The 24081-nt window shown below is 30.3% G+C and overlaps 1 protein-coding gene across 4 annotated transcripts in view; it reads left to right on the top strand.

The window, feature by feature from the left end:
• LOC131850678 (NAD(+) hydrolase sarm1) overlaps positions 1 to 24081 on the top strand; it is a 79243-nt gene that overhangs the window by 22860 nt on the left and 32302 nt on the right. For 2 of the 4 annotated variants that reach the window (XM_059200982.1, XM_059200983.1), the window contains exon 1: positions 17062 to 17542. The exons of the other annotated variants lie outside the window; for them this stretch is intronic. In XM_059200982.1, coding sequence (XP_059056965.1) covers positions 17474 to 17542 — 69 coding nt within the window. In that variant the 5' untranslated portion in view covers positions 17062 to 17473. Of the gene's footprint in view, positions 1 to 17061; positions 17543 to 24081 lie in introns of those variants that run through there. 4 annotated transcript variants of the gene reach the window in all.

The raw sequence follows: 24081 nt of genomic DNA on the forward strand, positions 1-24081 counted from the left end.
TATTTATTTGCTGGTATTTAATAAAGGTGAAATCTATATTTCCATGACAGTAGAAACAAATGATGCTATCTAATTTCATGGAAGTCAAAGGCGATAGCTATAAAAATATGGTGTTAACACGCGAACTGTAATATTTTTGTGAATTTATTATGTTTTGTCACGCATATAAAGGTTAAACATTTATCATTAAGATTTGAATTAAATCAATAAATGAAAATTAAATAGGTACATGTTATGAACTGTATGTCTATACTTATAATTTGCGACGTTTACCAAAAACCTAAAAATGTAATTGAAGATAATTGTTTAACTTTTCACCAAGCTGTTGTAATAAAATAACAGTTCATGGACCAACTATTTCATCCCTAGTAACAATAATATTTATTTATTTATTAAAACTTTAATGCACATAAATTTTAAGTACATATAGCGGACTTATATATGTATTATTTAAATAATACATACTATAATAGATATGCATCTTTAAATACACCAACTATCTTTGAGGTATGTCTAAAGGCAAATTCAACTAACAAAATATCTTTTATATAGCATGAAATGTACTGTTTATTCCACAACTAGGTTATACTCACACTTACAAGGAATTCACATTATTATATTCTAACTAAGTACGTGAAATAATACGTTTATGGATGATAATAGAATGGTGCACCATCCCAATTGTCTATGACAGCGGCACCAGTGATATATGACAACATGAGCCTGAAACCAGACAAGTTAACCCATTGTGACAAATTCATCTCTTAACATATAAAAAACAATTCGTTCCACCTCCCTGGAATATAGATTATTTGGATATGTCTTTACATTTAACATTTTAAACGCTAAAAGAGCCGTATTAAAGGTAATCTGGACCAAAAGTTCTACAAAATCGTATTAGTATTTTTTCACAATTATTTTATCGAAGACTATGTTTAAAACCCTCTTAAATTATATACGTTTTAGTGGCATATCATAGCGCGAAGTGCAGAACTGGTTTAGATGACAAACGCAAACAAGCTCAAGGACGGGCTTAATACTATTATCAAGTTATACTAATTCCTAAATGTGATACATTTAAGTACTAAACTACATGCGTCACTGGATATTTTAGTTGTGCACAGCTAGTGCAGGACCTGAGTACAGTGTAACTAGTAATTGAGTATGGGCACTACCGACTCACGATAGAAAATGTATTACAGATTTATCATCAATTCTAGTACTAAATAAAATTGAAGGCTTTACGATGATTGAAACGATTTTATGACGAAAATTTGATTTTTAAAATCGGGAAAATCTTCATCATTTTGAGATAATGTGGAATACCAGGAAATAATAAAGGTTGACGATATTTTCAATTTCTTGTATAGTATCAACGCCTCGTGTTGACCCATTCTAAAGTGACCTATAGGAATACCCTCTATATATTCTATATACAATAATTCAAATTAAAATTCAATTCATGCATCTTGAATGTAACTATTAACCAAAAGTCCTAATTTTATCAATTTTAAAACTGTATACATTTAATGGTCCCATTTTCTAAATAGCTACACCGTGTTATTAAAAACTTTGCCATTAACAAAGTAGAATTCAGATGAATAGAAGTCAAAACAATTTGAACGATTTAAATTCCTATGTGAAACATCTCACGACTACAGACGAGACGTGCCTATTAGTCTATTTTGAAATTAGGTTGTTGCTGTTATAAAAATAAAAGTATTACAAAAGAGCAGAAATATTTCATGTCGATACCATGCCGTAACAGAGCCCGCATTCATGTTTTATGTCATAATATATTTTAGTTAGCCTTTGTTCCTTTTTTCATTATTATATTTATAAGTTTAAACGCATGTGGCTTAATTAAGACCAACCAAACAAGCACGAATTTCTCGTTGTTATGGTTTCATAAAGATACCCTATATACTTTCATACTATGTCGCTAAAGTCGGCAGCACATATGGTATTAATGTCGCCAATACTATGCAAAAATTTTTTTAAACCTTTTTAATATATTTCAAGCATCCAATTGATTATAGAAAAGTATACAAGATGACTTCAACGATGTATAAAATAAATAATTTGGCCGCTCCACTGTTTTACAATCAAAATTGTCATGTTTTTTCATACTATTTACTTTCATTGTCATACTAGTTGACGCAAATTATATTATAAAGTTGAAGGGTTTATAAAGTTTGTGTTTATTTAGGTGCACGCGCTAGTATTAGAAACTACTGTTTTAATTGGAAAACATATTCTAATACTCATATATCGATGAAAATAGTCTTAGAGAAATAGTCTTCTTAATATCACGTTATGCCCAATAGGAGCGCAGCACCTCTAAAAAATGTCACAACAACATAGATTTTTTTTAACATATTATTCTTTCTAATGTGAAGCAGACGAAATTTCAAGCCACATAATATTTCAATATTTGATAAACAAGTCTGCTGTAACACTCAGCAATTTTTTGACAAATAAGACTCACTAGTAAACTTATTTTAAAAGATATACGTAGACTGTTTAAAAGTTTCCTGTACAGGTCTCTAATCTGTAATACCTGCTATGCTCGTACTTGGGTATGTTATATTGATATACTTGGTCGATTACTTTCGATCACAATTCATTTAAGTGTATAATATAAAGTTCACATATACGTTTGTCTGTACTGAAACTTTTATGTTTTTTAATATATCTAAGATGGATTAAACGATAATCGCATTATTATTATATAAACATCAATAACAAACAAATAAGTGATAATAACGGGAGGCAGAATACGTAACAATGTTGCAGTGGTATCTTATTTTAAACAGGTTATAATTAAAACTTGTTAATATAGATAAAAATATACAAGCTGACAACCAAAGAGAGATTAGGTTTTATTCCTCCATACTAATTTGCCTGCCATATGTCACTCTTCAATTCAAACACATACCTGCGAGGCTTACCAAGCACGCAAAAGCTTAGTTAAGCAATAAAATTAACACAGGAAATCTATTGTTTTTAAGTTTTGACCAGTAATTTCAAAGTTTATCCCGAACAAATATAGTGATTTTATTATATATATAAGATAAGAAATTAAGAGAATTCATAATACAACTATTTTTTAATATAAATAGTAAATAAACCAAAGCAAATAATAAATGTAGTGCCATCAAAAAATATTTAATTGTGACATTTTAATTTTGTTTGATAAACTAAATATTCGTGACAAGGTTAAACAAGACGGATGACTTATAAAATACTCATTAAGGCAACAAGCCACTTCAGTAGCATATAATAAATGCCAATCCATGGTACACTATGAGAACATCGAAGACTAATGATATTATAAAAATAAATAATTTGAACATCGATTCGGGTTCCGAAAATTAATTGCCATTTTGCCGTTAGGTATACAATAATGATTATTTATTATGCAATTTCCGGTTGAGTTATGATATTCATTTATTAATTCGTTATAAGTAATATTCAATGCGTCTCTCAAAAGCTCGTTATTCAAATACGTAATTATCAATGTTTTTTAATTTTATTGAACCGAGGACAAAGTCACAATTGCCTTCGTTAATATGAAATTTAAGATACGCTTGTTCGTTCCTTTGATTTTTTTTTCTAAGTTGTAACTATATAAGGGTAAAGAAAATTATTAGTAGTAGTATGTAATATTATGTTATCTGTAGTAGTAGGGACATGTGTGCCATGTCTGTCATGTGCCTCATACATTGCCAGCAATGTATGAGGTCAGGGTGAAAGTGGATTGTTAGTAATGTGGACTGTTGACCCCATCGCTAGCAATGTACCATGTCAGATTGACCTCCACGTGGTTTCCCCTGGAAACCATCATAACTTCTTGGAGAATGAAGCACTGAGTATAAAGTCAGGTCAGTTAGCTCATCATGATAAATTCTCTAAGAATACGAATAATTCCCTTATCCTTCATAAAAAAAAATATACTAGGTCGACCAACACATCTGCACTTGGAAATCATCTTGGTTATTTCCCGGTGAATTCACCCCGATGCTGATTAACCTGACTTAACTTTCATTGTATTATTCCCCACTGGTGCCCCGCAAGTGTACAGGAATAGCACATCCGTCAGCGCTAATGCGCTAACCTATTCCATATACTATATACTAAAATATATGTACTACATATATAACAAAACAGCACCACTATATTGACCCTTGTCATTCTACAGAGGTTACAACTCATGCAGACTACTATAGCTATTTAAATAAATGTCATACGTTTGCGTGCATTTTAGGTTAAATATATAAAAAGTTAAGAATGTGCATCAATACGACCTAAAATCGTTATCATTATTAGCTATTGTTAAGGTAACAATGTACTAATCACGCCACTGAGCCATTACTAACAAAGTAAACACTATTTTATGGTTCTGGACAGGACATGAATCAGAGATAGTAGAGCTATGTGAACAGGTTGGAGATTTATAATACTAACGTTTCCTTTGTTAAAGGGACATCTCATAAAGAAATACCCAAAATTTGAATTAACAACTGCTAAACTGTGACTCAATTAGTATAATAATATGAAGTATCTGAGAACTGATTATTTCTGGAGTAAATCTAGACACGTAACGTACTGAAAATGATTAAAAGGTATTCCCCTATACGTAATATAAACGGTATGTTATTAAAGAACTAGTTTTGTTGAGAAGGCAGTTAAATAATATTATATTACTTGCAGTTTCATAGCGATAATTTCTAGATTTTGGTCGTGCGACGGTCGATTGTGATGAAAATTTGTTATTTTATGTTTTCAGCTGTGACAACCTACTAACGACTTTCAATAAAAGATCAAGTTAAAATATGATAATACATCCGTTACCAATATAGATAAATTCTCGAACATTATCAGGACGTGAAAAACATCATATCCATTGACGGATGTAAATGTAAGACAATCACAAGATAGGCGATAAGACACATGAACGTAACATGTACTTTTCTTTAATAGATAGTCCATATTAGGTGCGGTGTTTTCAGAACTGTGCCTTTAATCAAGGAAAGTGATTATAATGCAATATTGAGTAATTGATAATCGGTTACCTCACCTGACATACCTAGTAAACGTTCATTCATAACTTTTCAAGTGTTCTAAGAAAATTATGTGGCGTATTACGAATACACCCAAATCTATGACTAAACTTAGTATATATAGCAAATTCGTATAAAATGTTATGTTATTTCTTTAAACCTCTATAAAGGATCCAACTAGGCATCTATACCTTTTGAAGGTTTAAGCAAATATATTGATAGGAATTAAATAACAATCATAATTTTGATGGCTGAACCCGTTTTCGGGACCTTGCAACACCTGTATAAAAGAATATATATAATTTACCCTCGACAGAATTCAAAGATGGAATACGTTTTAGCGATAGCGATAGCTTGCAATTCGATTGACTTTTTTATATGTATTCTCCATTACCTAATTGATCAACTACTTTAATAGTTTCAGATTCCATTTTGAGGTTAGACATTATTTAGACAATCGAGGACAAGTAAATATAAATTTACTGTTATTAACTTTGAAGTTTGAATGGAGCCATTGTGTTAATAAGTGAAACAAATTATGCATTGCAATATAGAGGATAGACAATACAATCGACTGCTAAATGTTCTACTAAAACTGTACCAGTTGAGTTTCTTCGCAGTTTTTCTCTCTACAGAAGTGACTAATTGTAGTGGATGGTAGGGATAGTAATAAAAAATGTTTTCGTGCATTAGTGGCACAAGTAGTATCAGAGAATTAATAGTATATTTTTGGTCTGAAATTAAATGAAAAATACAGCCTCCCCCTTTTTAAAAATTAGTTAAAAAGTATGGATCTACATCCGTAAATCCTTAGGTATTATACAATTTCAAATCAATTATATTTGGCGACAACCGGATCTACAGGAAGTAAGATATTACATACACTATATTTCTACCAACAGATAGCGATTGATGAGATAACTGATATCAATTTTAATGTTTTTTTCCTCGTAATCAATAACAATTTACAATGATGTATTACTCACGTTTTTTTTTACTTTTGTTGTAATGTAATACACGTAATCATCTATATATAATATTATAAAGAGATAGATAAGTCGTAACCAACTGAGGCATCCATTATCTAAGGACAATTATCACTTTTTGTAAAACTGAAATAAACACAGGCCTTTGAATCTATACGCGTTAGAAATCATCTGTAAGGGGCAATAAGAATGAAGATGAATATACATACTTATATGAAAATTATAGATTTTTAAAAATTGACAATATCGAAAAAATTAACGTAACCAATCCGATATATTTGGTAAACTTTACCAGTAGATGTTTCACGGTATTCACTGATGTTAAATTTTCGCGAGACTATCAAATTGAAATAGCTGGTATACCTACTATATATTATGAATATGATCCATACTAATATTATAAACTTTAAAGTATGCCTGTCTGTTTAGTATATTTTTACGTTAAACCGGGTGATCGAATCTTATTGAAATTTGAAGTAAAGATAAATTAGATTGCATGCAAGAACGGATTTACTTTTTTTTCTCTTGAAAAAAGCAGACAAAGGCACATCTAGTAATCTATAGAAAAAAATAAGTTCTCTATAATAGATACAGCATCTACAATACTTTCATTAGATGATGTGAGATTGTTACTCTCGTATCATGTAGCGGTCTTTAAAGCAGTGGAAGTGAGCAATGAGTTGGACAATAAAGCCACAATATTCTAATCCCACAGTACGTGGGAGGACACTAAACTTAAACAAATAACTTTATGTCGACTCTATTGGGATGTCCTGTAGTAGATTGCACTCGCAGACATTACGCGGTAATGTGTACCTGTTAAGATATTCAAACAAACAGATTTGCTGTTTTAGTTCTTTGAAACGCATAGCACATATGTATTGTAGTTTTTCTTTATTATATTAACAGGATTGGCAAACTGGCTAACGGCCGCCCTGGTATTTATTAAAAACCGTGGACTACATGTATATGAATGTGAAACTCGATATTAATCCCATTGACATTTAACAAAAAATCCACGCATGCATGTTAAATCTCCATTTTTAAATGTTAATACTGACTAATTAGATTCTTCCATGACTGTTTTTAATAAGGTACACTTACTGACCAAAAAGCCTCAAGTAAATTATTGTATAAAGCAGAAATAGGCAGTTATTTAAATTGGAAGAGACGATCAATAACTAAGCATTTTTATCAATTCTTATGGGAACGGCTCGGATGAAGACAAGAAAATGATTTAACGCGTCGAAAGTAATAGTATACTCGTATACAATAAGATATGTACATATAATAGATTGCTAATCGATAAATAATATAAACAGTTCAACGACACTTCGGCACCGTGGAACCTTGCCATATGTTTTGTTCAGATCTCCTTGCATTTACTAATAAAGCTAGCCTAGAATGATTGTCTAAGGCATGTTTTGATTCAACGCACCTTTAGACTGCTGTTCATAGAATAAAAATATTTTGATAACTGATACATCTAAGTATATGGATACAAATATAATAATATAATAATTTTCCAAATAGGCGTAACTTATAAAAATTATAAAACAAAAGTAGGTATTAAAATACCGCGGAATAATCCATCCCGCAGCGCAAACATGTTGCAATGACACTATTTCTCAAAATCTTCATTATTTTTTTGTGGCATTACATTAAATATTCAAATTACTTCAAATGTTAAAACAAAATTGTTGCTAACTGAAAGGTATTTTAAGTCACTGACGTGATATTGCATAAAATGTACAAGTTTAATAAATCATAAATATCGTTACAATATTTAATAGCACGTGACCTGTAATGAATAAGGCGTTTGTAATAAAAGCCGATATCAACACGTTCTGTTTCCCTCGATCAGGGTACACCTAGTAAAAACATAATCATGCAAGTAAGAAAGTAAGTATTATTTATGACAATACTTTTAGGTAAGATAAATTACGTATAATTTTTATAGCACAGATAATAACTTTCAATACTATTAGTGTGTTAGTTTGTTTACAGTGCAGATTTTGTACCGACAATGAATATAAATATATAGATTTTACATATGTATGATCATATTTTTATTATTTCTCCGTACGGCCTAATATGTACAGTCAACCCTCCTATGACGCGGTGCTCCTACAACGCTGTTTCCGTTCAACAGCATCCCATAAGTACCTTTCGAGCAGTCTATGAATGACTCTAGTAATTGCCTTCCTATGTTTATAAAATACCAGCTTTCTTTGAATACCAACAGTAGAATAAAATTTATACCTAATTTAGAAGATAAGTCAGAAATTAGAGCAAGTAAATAGTGGTAGAGCTAGTATCTACTACCAATCTATTTCTTTTTTTAAGCTATATATAATATAAATATGTCTTATCTTATACAATACAAATCAATAGATTTAAATAAAGAGAGTCCTCTTTTAGGATTTACGAATAAGAGTTATTTAATTATTTCAAAGAAAATAATAATATTAAATTTTTGGAGTTTAGCTTACCTACCAAGTACCTGATACAATACAGGTACTTGGTACGTAAACTCCAAAAATCGCATTTACATATCATTATCAAACTGAGAAATTAGTACTTCCATCCGTAAAACAAACCGATACACTATGTTGTTGATAATGTTTAGTATAACTTCAGTCCTCAGTAACCAAATTAAACAACAAATATTGTGCTATGTTGAAATTGTCGCTATACTAAAGTATCTACTTAATTTTTTTGCTATCGGTACATTATACAAACATAAAATTATGAACAAACATATTCCATTTCTGCTGTCTCTGGGAGCTCGTGCTAGATAAAGAATTGATTACTCAGACATTGCTTACTGAGTAAGTTGATCTGTTCATTAAGCAAATGTTACATTCAGGTGTTAATACGGCGTCATTACTTGATTATAAAGTGTATTAAATAAAAATCCGTTTTTTGAAAATTTACTTAACAATAAAAGCTTTAGAGTCGATTTCTGATATTTTATATTTAAATACTTATTGTAATTTATTCATCAACGTAAGGTACATGTGTAAGTGTATTTATATTATAGTATAATATTTTTTGTCGATTTACATTTTGTATATTTTTTATTACATTATATATACTATATTGAAATATACACACATATATATATATACATATATAAAGAAAATTGTTAATTTTAAATAAACGCTATACTTCTAATTTTTATAATTGTCATTACAATTTTAATAAATTCATTATCTATTGTTATTATGTGATCTTAAAAAATAATATAATATATTAATAAACACAAATTAATAATGTAACTGTTGAATTAAAATATTTCTAAAATATTATAAGTGATATATATTTTTTTCTGCACCCTACAAAAAACGTGACTTTTTACATAAACATGATTAAAATCTATCGTGTTTATACTGTTAAAACTATAATTTTAGCCATAATTCGCGTTATTTATCAATAAAAACAGCAATTTGGATTATCGATTCTGCAATTTTATAGATTTTCCAAAAATTTAAATATTTGAGTTTATCCACTTTATTATTAAGCGTGCGTTAGGTTAGTATAGGCGCAACCGTATAACATCAATTTCTATGGTTACAATGAAACTGGTGCAAGATCCCTTAAGGCGCATTAAACATTTTGAATGGTATTAAATAAGTATAGAGTATTACCATATTTGATCGTAATCACTTTTCAGTTGCAGTGATGCATACTTTACAAACTAAAGGTCAAAATTCCGTTACAATATATATTAATGTATTATTTATACGCAACCTACCTAGTTATATTATCAACGACCTACAGCCAATTTTGATGGAGACTATACTGATGGAATCTGGATATATCTGATGGTCTCCCAATACAGAATAAATTGATAAAATTAAGTTATATTATAAAATAATAATTTCAATGTTACTAACAAACAAGACTCACAATTCACTAACAATTATAATGGATAAAAAAGCTAATAAGATCAATTTTAAAACTTTGGGACTTTTTTAAAGTGAATCATTAAATAACAGTTAAATCACAAACAGACAAGCGAACATAAAAACTTCATAAATGAATCATTTTCAGTAGCGGTTTTTATTTTTAAAATTGTATATATCTTGATATATTACTATCTGTACCCGCAGTTTCACAGACATGAAATTTATAGCCTATATGTTATTCCGATGCATACCTAAGCTATATAAGCTGTACAGTTTCATCAACCCGTTCTGTAGTTTTTGTGTGAAAGAGTAACAAACATCCATCTATTTTTCTATATCTATCAAATAGTACTATTTTATTTTGTATATACAGTTTTCTTCATTACGATTATTATACGTAAAATGTCATGTTATTTATTATTGGACTAAATATATATACACCAAGTATTCGATTGATAAATAAACATAACTTACGTCAAATCGTTTTAAAATTGATTAATAAATAAATGATACGCTTGATAATGCGTTTTATCGGTGTCAAAATGCACACACACTGTTCACATAAAAGCGAAACCGTGTTCAGTGCCGCCGGTGCAATGACCGTCGCTCTAACACATGTATTATAGACTGTACTATTATATATACTTTATTAAATTTACATATACATATAATAATCATATCATTATAATAATCTTATACACACCTGCAGCTACCTCTATCGTCTCACGTCTTCCCATCAAAATTGAATTAGTCCTCACAAACAAGAATATGTATTATCAAGTACAGTGAGGCTTCAGAAGAATTTCCTTACACGAACGATTGGATTGCGGAATAAATTCACCTGCCGAGGGTTTTTCTAGAGATTATTTCATAATTCTGAAAGAGTATATGAAGGTTCTTAAGAGGAAACGTTTTTTTTTCTATACAAAAGTATTCTTCTGTATTCTTGCTGGATAATAGCACAATTAATTTATATTTTTAGTTTTTCAGGCGTTATTACACTACAGTAATCGTTTACCATTGCATACATCATATTCGTGTAATCCATCATGTAACCCCTATTTTATAAAATAATATAGGAATATAGTAAATCTTTGTAATGTAACAACAAATACGATACATATAAGAATATGGCCTTTGCTTCTATTGCTGAATACCAATCCGTGACCTGGCAGTAAGCTGAATTAAATAGAACATAGTACCTAAAATGCGACATGGGCTCATAATGAGGGTTCTGAACATATATAAATTTTTATTTTCCTTAGATATATGATAGTATGAGTTTCTTATAATTAGTTACAAAATAATCATACCTGCAAAAAAGAGGCGCTAGACATTAATATAATTATTAGGTCAGTTCATTTGTAGAGGCTTTATATGTATCTCAAAAATATGTTAGTTATATTATAACTTTCTAAATATTTATGTATTTATTATCTACAAATATTTTTGATATTTCTACTCAAAAACTATGAAGATAAACATGTACATATCATAATCGTATGATTTCGCATTTTTATTGGCAACTCTATTTTTACACTTTTATCATCAATTTTCAAATCTCTTGCTGATATTTTTTTAATTTTTTAAACTTACCAAATTTCAGAACATATTTAAAACAAATATCTCTAATTACTTAACATAGCGCTGTTATAAACAAATGGATAAACAACTTGTGACAAAATTTTGCCTTTGCTTATAGTTGTAAATTTTGCAGCTTTATTTTGCATATCCATTCATTCGTCAACATTTTCCAGGAACCCTTATAATGTTTTTAACAAAAAATTATCAAAAGTGTTACACCTTGCTACCATATCAGAAAATCAGCAAAATATTGTAAACAAGTGTATAGTTGATAAATTATTGCTGTCTACAATCAACGCACTTAAACCACTTGAGAGTAAGCTGAATAGAAAGAGAAATCATATTGACGTCGTAATTGACGATTGCATAACACAATAAAACAAAATGCAGAGATGCGAAAAAAGTCGGTCGTGATTATTGCTGATTTTAATAATATTCTTATGTGCTCGCTTGGTGACAATATTGAAGTATTGTCACAGTCGTTGGCGAACCGTGTGTTGTGTACGTGACGTGACAAAGTTTACTCGATTGATGTACATTTTAGTGGCAATGAAGCTTAAGAAGACAGTGGCGTATTATTTCAAAGGAAATTTATTTTCTATCAAGTATTCTACGAAAATAGCCAGCATGCAGGTATCATTTCATATTAAATCATATGGCCTACTTTCTATACTATTTTTAATTGAATAATATAAACAAATAAACAGATTTTACTTCTGCCACGTAATATAAAATATAATTAAAAGAGATGTCACAAATTTTGTGCATTAACCAAAAGAAATATGGCAAGACCTAGATATATACATATAGAAAGATGCCCCCATAATTAATTTACATTATTAAGCTTATCTTTGTAAATAGTATTTATTCAAATTAGCTTAATATATGTCATTTATAAATAATTGTTTTATATTTTTTCGCCATATTTAGAGTGTAGATACATCTAAGAACAATGGTCAAGAAAACTGGTAGTAGTTTTTTCATAAATATGTTGTGAGACTTTAGATGTTTAAGATTCTGTGTACAAAGTACCATAGTTACTTACGAACTAACATAGCGTTAGCTACATTTTACATACTTTATGAGATTCAAACAAGCTTTGCAAGTATACTTAAACCTCACAACACACTCACACACTTATAAAAGTTTATCAATGTTTGAAACAGTACATACATATAGATTTGTACACAACGGTGTATTTCTTTTTATAAGGCATACATTGAAGAATATACATTCGATTTGATATAAGAATACAGTTCTTAATATATAATTATTTATATTAATTATAATGTAATAACATTAATAACCCAGAATAATTCACACAGCGCCATCTACTCCCAATCTTAGCGGACCTTGTATTGGTAGTAAAGAACAGATACAAATTTGACGGCCTCGGTGGTTTAGCAGCTTAGCACACCACTTTACTCCCGATGATCGCGGGTTCGATTTCTCGCACGGTGCAAATATTTGTATTCCTCAGTGATCATGAATGTTTGTATCGATCTGAGTATTTTCTATGTGTATTATGTATGTTATTACAAAAACAAATATCTAAGTTGTCTTAGATATTTGGTTTCTTTAGTACCCATAACATAAGCTCTGATTTCTGCTGCTAGATGCGCGGTGTTAATTATCTAGGGTTATTGTTATATTAGACATGTATTTAACATGTATGTATAACAACAATATGTATTTAACATATTGTTGTAGATACATGTCTAATATGAGCACATAAAAAAATATCCATATTGAAATTTTAAATAATAGAGCACAAGGTTTTGTCTCATGTATCCCTTTTGTTTTTATCTTAATATCTATAATTTTGCAATACGAATACCTTGTACCTTTTCCATAATAATCTGACATCTATAGTTTAGTTCAAAATATGGTTAGCCTATAAAAAAAGTGTGATTTTTGTATTCGACACGTAGTGACACGCTGAAGACAGTGAGTGATTTAAAAGCTGTTAAAAAGGTGTTATTGCACTATTAATTGACAGTTTTAAACCGTATTAGACGAACTTACCTACACCAAGAGTCATGATAATTACATATATCACATCTTATTAATACTTTATTAACAACAACTCTGCTTACGTCATTATTCAAATTGATGTTATAATTCAGACGCTATCAACAGATGTTCAAACGGCTTACGTTCATAACAGCACCTAATTAAATATGAAATTCATTAAAAATATGATTTGCGTTACCCATAGTGGCCTTATGTATGAATGGACTTTAAGTCAAGCTCCTAAAACCGTATTCTTAAATATTATAAATAGGTATATGATCAAATTTGTTCTACGTAATTAATAACTCCTTTATTAACTTCAGTGCCTCTTTGGCAATTAATAAATAATCATAAGGTATAGTTATTACTACTATGACTATTTTTAATTGTTACTAGACATTTGTTACTTTGTTACAGAAATATTTAGGATTGAAATTAGATAAAATTTCCTGATTTGTGTGTTTCTAACACAATTATATATTATAATATTAATAAAAATCAATTATTTTTATTTTCAAATATACAAAACCAAAAGAAAATAGATATTTTGCCATTAATAGAAGCAAACTTGGTGAGAGTAATAAAAATATGTATATGAAAATAAGTAAAGAATGTATGTTTAAAACTTATGTCAGATATTTTCTGTATACTATACTTGTGTTATAAAAAATAATTAATAGAAATATATTCCTTATATGAATGGTGCCTGAATACCACTTGTATGTCTATTTAGTTGACATCTTTAAAGTAACCATGTGCAGTCTTATTTATTGGGAAATATTGTCAAAGGCAATAAATATGAGTTCAAGGACCTGCTTATCGTTCAGAATATATTCTCCTTCATGGAGATATTGATAATATTTATACCTAAAACTGCATAGTTTTATTCTTTTTTTGTTATTGCGACTGAAAAGTAAATGTTCAAAGTTTAGACGTAAGGAAGTTACCCGAGCATCGTAAACCTGACAGGCAATGTCTGAGAGTTAGGTCTTAAATAACTTCAACCAGCCCCTTGGTAGGGAAACGAAAGACGGCGCCGTGCCCGACGGCGACAGGAGCACGCCTCGACGCCACCAATGTGTCATCTTCTTCTATTTCCAAACGAATAGGCGCCAACAACTATTATTACTTACATTCACACTCACCTCAAACTCGGAAATAAAATAAACTGTGTCTTTGAACATCGTCATGCGTCTGACTGACCAGTGATCTTAATCACTCACCATGACATAATTCAAGTACGTAGCTATCAACTTGATTCATTTTTAAAATGACTAAAACATTATACTGTGTTTGGAGTAAATTTGAACACGGAAGTGAATTAACAAGTTTGATAAGTTTTTAATTTTCATTCAAAATTTAAATGAACTCGAATTTCAGTTCAGTCTTCAACAATCAATGAACTTATTTTCAAATAGTGTTGGTATATTTGTGCAGAAATATACCAAATATTTGTGCAAAACAATGCATACGAATACTTACAGTAGATTGGGGGGTAGGTGTAGGATGTAGGTGCATTATAAGTCGAGTACTTAAGCTGGTTTGTTGAATAGATTCAACTTCTCTAATGCGCCATTGGAGGCTGACCAGTTATATTCCACTGGATACATACTACTTCTCTATAATGTGCCATTGAAGTATTGGCTGACCAGTAAGCATAAAATTATTTGTATTAAAATTGCTTTATTGTAGACATATATTGCAAATTTAATTGATTTTCAGTATTTATTATATTGTAAAATCAAAGACATTAGTAACTTTAGGTCCATAGATACTTCAGCTATATTCATTTTAACAGTAATTTAAAAAATATAAAGGATATAAAAAAATCCTGATTTATAAAATAACATATTTCTAAACAAATTAAAATTTATACTATATTTCAAAACGAATATATTTATAAATTATAAGAAAGATTTTAAAATTTTCTTTATATGCTACTGCGTAGATACGTTATTATTGTACGAAGAACTTTACTCATAACGTGTGAATATACATATATTACTTGTGATGTTAAGTTCATTCATTAATTTTAATTTACGCCTATATTGGAATGTAAATAGAATATAATAAAATTGATATTCATTTAAATTTCAGTAAACTTGTTTGTAAACACATACAAACAGGTGTGGATTTTTTGTTGATTAGTTTTATTTGCCAAATTAGCAGATTCTAATTAAAACAAGGTATCTGACATCAAATTGACAAATGATTAGGTATATTGCATTTGGTGTAAATTTATTTTTGTCTAAGCAAAGTGTTTACGTGTCTTCAAGGTGCTCTTGAGAATCGTATCAATTTTTAGCGAGGTTTTATAACTGTATATAAAATATTATAAAGTTATCTGTGTGAGTACCTCTGCCTTACCTATTTGCCGAACCGATACCAATACCAATTTCCATTAGGTGGGCCGTTGGCTGGGTTACATGTATTATATGATGTTATATGAAATTGGAATGGCAAACAAAGAATTGAAATGGCCTATATACAATAGATGGACTACATAAGCATCACTACGACATCACGTTATCGTTATGCGAGGCTTATTAGTTCGCTTTCCTTAGAACTGAGATGCTGTATTATTTATGCTTTAATTTCACTGCTTTACTACCCTTCAGCAGAAGCACAGATTACAAAGCAAACTGCTTGGCGGCTGAAATATACACAGAAAGAGGACTCCTTACAAACTCTACCTCAGTAAAAGAACGGATAAGATAATATTACATAGTAAAAGTGACAAAACACTCTAATATTACGAATGTGATAAAGACTTTAGAGTTTATGAATGAGGATAATAGAGATCCATATCATCTTAAAGTAGTCATATAAGTAGAGTCACATAAGTGCGCTGTTCATTTATACAAATGAACTCTCCTTTTGTTTAAATTTCCGAAGCCCATCCTAATATTACGAATTTAATGAAGATTTTAGAGTCTATGAATAAGGAGGAAAGAGTTCCATATTATCATAAATTACTCATGTAAGTAGAGTAGAGTCACACTTATGTGAAGTTATCCAAAGTTATCCAAAGCGCTATGAAGTTATCCAAAAGAAAATTCTGTTGTTTGAATTTCCGAAATCCAAAATTTATTATAATAACTTTATATATTAATTATTAAACAGGATATAATTTTATATCTTGCTATCCTTAGCAAACGAAATTATAATACCCAATATGTAGACCCATTAATTCTTATCCATTCTGATTTTAATATGTACTGTATAAGAGCGGCTCTACTACTACAAGTAGATACATAATAATTTTGATGTTAGTCTATTATCAACATATTAAAATCGGAATGGTAAAGAATTCGCAAACATTACGTATGTATCTACATACTTGTAGAAGTAGTCTCTACTACTAGAGGTTGATGCATACGTCATATACTGCCCAAACTGTAGAGTGAAAGAGACGGATAGATCGGCGCGGGGGGCGGCGGTTTGAATTGATAAAAGCAACAGTTGTACGTGACGAAAATTCAGTTATAAAAGAGACATAGCATGGGTAACGTGTCTTTGTTGGTGCACAAACGCGGCGATGTTAAAATGTGACTGCGACATCTTATGAGTGTTTCGGATGATATTTTACTGTTTCTATTAAACGTGTTATTCTAAATTTGTAAAAGGAAGCGTGTTACCGGATATTACAACGCGGCGACGGTGACGTGGTCGCGCCGCGTCCAAGGATTAAAAGTTTATTGCGACGAAAATCGAGTCAGACAAAAACTTTCGTTACGATCTCAATACGTGCTCGAACAATTATAATCATAAAGCGTTACTATCAGATCGCTCTCACAGCCGAACACGTGACTGTCGAAAATTCTAGAATACAAAGAAATACATCTTCATTTGTCTTGCGTATCGTTTCTTTAGGCTGGTGTGTGCTAGTGCCGGATTAAGTAGTTCGCATCAAATTATGGTTGTTACTAAAGTTGACATGGCTTCGTATTCTACTTGTCAACCGAAAGTCTTCTACCCTAAGAAGGTAAGGAAATTAACTGTATATATAAATGTTTACATTGTGTCATGTGGAGAAACGAATTTTAATAAGTATTGATAAATAAATAATGGTTATACCAGTAACATAAGTACATAGAGCGTCGAGAATAAAGCGCACTTTATAAAGACTTCTTTCGGTATAAAATTGTGAGTATTTCTTGTAAAATATATAATTTATTTGAATTTAATTCTAAATTTGATTATACGCACTAATAATTACAAAATATTTCACAAAACAAGAATTGGTCAGAGATAAAATATTACACTAAAAATCAAACTTTAGGCGGAATATCCAGCCGACCTCCAAATGAAGACCGCGATTAAAGTTAATTAATTATACGTTGTCGAGAGTATTTAGAAAAACTATTTTTATGGATGCCGTTTTTGTTTTTATTAATAAGAACTAAAAACAGATCTAATCTTATAGACAAGCCGTAGTATTCATACTTATTTTTTTTATTTTATTTTTAATACCATACCATATAATCCAACAATTTTTAGATGAACATTTATAGTTCTAAAAATATATAAATAGGAATTTCTTAAGGAACGCACTCGGATTATATATACAATACAAAACTAATCCCCAAAGATTAGACCCCCAGACTCTACATGAATTTATCCATAATATCTATCCAAATAAAAAATAGTAATCAACTCAACAATCGTCCGTTATGCATACATACGAGTATAGACTCAAGATACACTTGTTATCATAATGGTATCCGCCATACATGAAAAGTAAATAATATGGAACTGTTATATTCATGGCAGTTTATACCTAAATAATAATTATTTAATACATCAAAGACGTTTGATAATACATTGGATACCGTACTAGCTGTAGCTCACGTTGATGTCCAGCTAAAATATAGAGTACAATACTCCCTGTTGGTAAAAGAATTATGAAAATCCGTCCACTATTATGTGTTTCTATTCCTTACAAATATTCAAATTAATTTTAGTATAGATATATTGATAGATATTTCTATTATAAAAAAATGTTCGCGTTGTTATACCCACTCTGAACCAAAAATAGGAATATATTTTCGACATCTAACCTAAAAGATGATACCACAAGTTTTTTGTTTACTTCCTTCTTAGATGCGATTAAAATTTGTATTTTATCAAAAATGTAATATTTTATAAGATTATGGCAATTACAACAATATATTTGGACCGGAACTAATTGATAAGCGACCAATTTAAATATTATGTAGATACCTATAGCCTAATCAAATCATATTATATAGATAACCACCTACGATAAATTAATATATTTAATTGTGCAATATTCTATATATAGGTGCTTACTGTTTTAGTTACATATGATGAAAATGTCACTCCATTTAAAATGTAAACACAACAGTTTGATTACAGTAAAGTTTTAGTAGTCATATCTAGCTAAAAGCAGCGGGCATCTAAACTACTTTGTTCAACCTATATTGTAAATATTCGGCCTTGCTGGGATTCTGCGAAACACAAAATGATCATTAGTAGTTCTGGCGCCTGAAAATAACAAAGCAAAACAATTTCATAACCGTAGAGCTTCTATTACTTAAAACACCCGAACACTAATAAAACACAAACATACTGTCATGACTATTATCCCAGACTGAGTAGACAGTGCACTTTTTTTTAATGTATGACAGTGGATTGCTGTGATAACGGTATACGCTTAAGGGGCGCCATTGGAGGATGATAATATGAGCACGAGAAACTTCACTTCACTTCACGGGGTTCCCCCTAGAAACTATAATGATTATTCAATTTCAATTTACACAACCTTTTGCGTGTAATTCATGGTAATAAGCTACTAGACCACAACTAACCTATTACCTCAGCTGGGATAACAGCCGTTATGATATGCAAGTTTCTTAGTTTATATGTCTATCTACTCACGAAACAAACATTCTTTTACTGTATAAACTCGTATTACTCTTACAAAAGCTTAATCATCCAAAAATCGTCCTTCACTCTCACTCTCTCATTCACATGCAGAATCCGTATTCATACAGCACATTACACAAGACCCTCTGTGCAATATCTGTGACCTACAAATATTTAACACAATAAAATAAACCTTTGGTCACAAATATAAGAGTGCGTTTTCTTTACCATCGGGTTAAAGGGTACAATAATTCCTACATCTGGACAAACCCAATGGAGAAACAATTTATACCTTGTTTTTAGAACAACAAGATATGAAATCGTTAGAGGCGCGACGTTACTTTGATATTGCCGCGGTGTCTGATAAGACATGACTGCATACGACTGACTAGTTATTAGACTCTATGGTTGTACATTATAGTTACTGCAATCTTGCCATTTGCAGCACAAATTATAATTGATTGCCTTCTTTATATAGGTCACGGTTAGAAACGATAGAAATCAAAGGACGAGAAATTAACGATCCATCTTAGTTTAATAATGATATTCACATGACAAGAAACGAGATTATAATTTAAATGCTCGTGCGTATGTGTCAATGTTATATTATTTCTAACATCTAGGCTATAAGAGGATATTTATTCAAGAAAGAATTACTAAATAGATCCTGTTTGCTAAGTAGAGCAATGTAGAGTCTTGACAATTTAGACAAAGACAGAAAAAAGATAAATAATGGGTTTGACAGATTAAAGTAAAACATTTTTACAAATCGACTTGCACGATTAGCAATTTATTACCATGGTAATATATTGCTAAAATTGTTTTGGTTTGTTTTGTTTAAATATTAATTTTCAAATTAAATAATTATTCAAATATATTTTTAAAATAAAATAAATTATGTACCAATTAGATGGTATACACAAACACAGTTCTAGAACAATTGTAACTATTGCAATTAATTGAGGCTCCACATACTATATATATTTATAAAAACGAATCTTCAAGTATATAACTTAGAAAAATTGTATACAACTTAAAATAAGATCTACAAAAAATATAAATGAAGTAGTAATTTTATTTCATAAAAAAATCAGTTAAATACTTACTACCCAAATTATACTAGTATAATACAGAGAGCTTAAATTGAATTGATATTTATTTATTTAGTAGTAAAGTTCGATATTGCTAAATCTATTACATAATTATTGCTGAATATTACAAATCCATATCACATGCTTGGCTGATATTATTTATGTTAACATTGAAATAGAAATGGAATTTTATGAAATGCTATCACCACTCGTTTCGAGTCTTTTATCAACACAAGAGATAATGTTCCTGTGATAATCAATTGGCGCTGGCGCCGCTGTCAATGGGTCAATTTAAACAAATCGATTTCAAATTGGAAAATTGCTTAAGTAACAAGATTCTACTAAACGCACTTAAATCATCTATGATATAAATATATATACTTACTTTGTATGTATACATATACATTGTACATGCATATGTATACTCCTATAGTGAATACATGTGCCTTTGCGGTGTTAAAAGTTTTTAAATATTTGTTTATCAGCGGTAGTTTTGTTATCAAGTTGAATTTAATATATAATTAATTTTAAAGAACCCTGAATCAAATAAGTTTTTATAAATTGTAGCTGAATACCATCTTAATCACATCAGATATAAAAAAACGCATGATAATAAAAAAACGTATGGAGCGATGTCACAGATAATTGACACACAGTCAAAGTTATGAACAGCCCTCTATTTGTAACGGGGGTTAAAAAGATTCGAAAATACATAAAGCTGAATTGTTTGGGTACTAAAGGAAAAGGTCAATAATTTTATAAGAAACCTTGAAATGATGAATATAAAAAGGTCGATGCACTTGTAAAAAGGTGGTTCTTTCTTTGGCAAGACAAGATATTTAACTATAATTTCGATTGCAACTGAACGAACAAGCGAATAAACAGACAAATACGTAAATATTTATTTACCTATGCCGTATTACAACTACTATTATTATTTAGTACCAACGTAAATATTTATTTATGCAATGTAGTGTTAGTTATTTATTATTTCTAAAGTTCATCTTGATTTGCACTTAAAAACAGTAATCTACTGAAAAGTTACATCGCTCTCCTCTACTAATCCGTTTAACATTTTGTCATCTGCTATTAGTAAATTTATGTATAGGTACTTACTATTAATTTTATTATAAAGCTTAATTAAATAAAGACCACCAGAGTTCAGCCTGGAGGTACCTTTACTCGCAGTAGATATTTTAATAATTAATAGAATTTTATTGATTTTAAACGCGAGCCGAAATGTTCAATATAATTTGGATTTACTAATAAACTTACTTTAATATTTAATTCTTTGTAACTGATCCACATCAGTGCCAATGTATATATTTTTGTATCGACAGTGTGCTAAATTAGTAAACGTCAAATAAACTTTATAAACCGAAACCTACCAAAAATTCCCAAAAAATTTGACCGCATCACTTGACGCATCACGAAAAAATGGACGCCGCTAAATTACTCAACCGGGTGTTCCGCTCGTAACTGCTCCGGTGCATTCCCACCATGCCATTATGGACACAATGCGAGTCCATACAGGAGGAAGAATGCGGCAGGAATTTACGGTGTGTTCCTAAAAGAATAAACGCGATGTTTGTAGCTTAATCACGATACACGCAAAAGACAATATTACGAGTTAAACATTAAGATTGATGAGAACAGAGTCTCTTAAAGAGACCATTAATAAAGAAAACAAAGCGGAACCAGAAATCACGGTATATGTATCCCGTACTACAATTACTATCAATATCAAATTACATAGAAAGTTTTATACAATTAATTGTAAACGTACTATTTATATCACATCAGAGCTGAATCTGCAAAATTTAATCACTTTCACCTAAATAAAACAAAGCATGAATTAATGCTAATTAATGTGTACGAGTAACAGTGGTCGAGGCGAGAAAGTGGTACCTACAGTTAGTTTATTTATCTTTTTCCCCAAGTAAAAAGGTTTAAAATAATTCTCTTTAGATATTTATTAGTATCTACCTAGATCAAGCATGTCATACGCCAATTGTATTTATAGAATCTTCCGGATTTTGATTTCCTGCAGATTTTATAACTATTTATGGTACAACATACTATTAACATTGTTTTCATCATGTTTATTGCGTATATTACATTTGTTGCATCCATTTCCGTAACCAATGTGTCGATAGATCGAGATTGTAGTTTATTTTTTAATTTAGATAAAATTGCAACTTTATTATTTTATGCGTTTTACACCAAACTTGCATTTAGTTATTACAGTATTGCACCAGATTACTATATTCCCTTATGATAATATTAAGCAAAATGATAAGATTAGTTTATTACTAGTAATGAGCCAAGTAAAAATATGCAGAGCTTAAAAAAACAGTAGGGAAATTTTTAAGGAATTTACCTCAACGAGATGACCAGCACGAGGAGTTGAAGTATGGGCATAACTGTATACCTAAACTTACAAATTCAATCAACAACTCTGACCCAGACTCATGAATCCATTTAACGATGCATTAAAGTAGGCATTTATTGGGACAGATTGAACAAACTTTCCTCGGAGGAAGTGCTGGTGGGCGCCAAAAATAGCGTTTCCGTTGCGGAGCCGCTAAGTAGGAAGTCGAATAACACTCTACAGAACAGTTTTCCGGCCGCCCACAGCGGACAGTCGCCACTCCTGTCAGGGTTGCCAATCTTAAAACACTTGGACTAGTACGAAAAAAAATCCGATGTAATCTCATATATTATTACCTCAATTTGACTTTTTAACCGATATTCGTAGCGACAAAGTTGTACTAGGATGAAAATGACTTCGTACCAAAGTACAAAAAATATTGTATTCGTACGGAGATTTTCGTACAGGTGGCATCCCTGATTCTTATTGAGTTTACAACACACTTATGAACCGCCAGCCTACACGAGGACTCATAAGTCGCATTAAATTGCTCATTCCACACTATCGACTGATGACAATTTGATAAATGCGTATAGCCTTATATGATACCAAAGCGATTCTGCTTTTGGTGAATTTTGATTTTACATTATTACTTTCTATTTATGTTTTTAAGTTCATATTTAGACAATTTAAAGCAGTTAATCAATATTATAGCCGTATTAGAAATGCTAAGTATACCTGTGTAAATAAATAACACAGCGTCATCTAGTCCTAAGCTAAGCAGAGCTTGTGTCATGAGTACTAGAGATATTTTTTTATAAATACATAATATGCATAGAAAATACGCAGGCTGAACAAACGATCATACCCATTAATACACATTACACTACAAATTTGTATCGTGCGAGGTATTGAATCCGCGACTATCGGTAGTAAAACGTTATGCTATACCGCTAGTCCATCGAGGCCGTCTATCTAGGAATCATTACCACTTACCATCAATTTGATAGTCAGATTATTTGCAATTCCAAATAGATTTGTAATTAGTCCTCATAGTAAAATACTTTATAAAACATAAAATATAGTACCGTATTTTAATGTGTATAATATGATATCCTTTGCAAATCTGAAGGAAATTATAAAAATTGTATTATATATTCACAACTTCCTGGA

The sequence above is a fragment of the Achroia grisella genome, unplaced genomic scaffold, assembly GCF_030625045.1.
Source record: "Achroia grisella isolate CSIRO2021 unplaced genomic scaffold, CSIRO_AGI_Agris_v1 utg779, whole genome shotgun sequence".
Lineage (NCBI taxonomy): Eukaryota > Metazoa > Arthropoda > Insecta > Lepidoptera > Pyralidae > Achroia > Achroia grisella.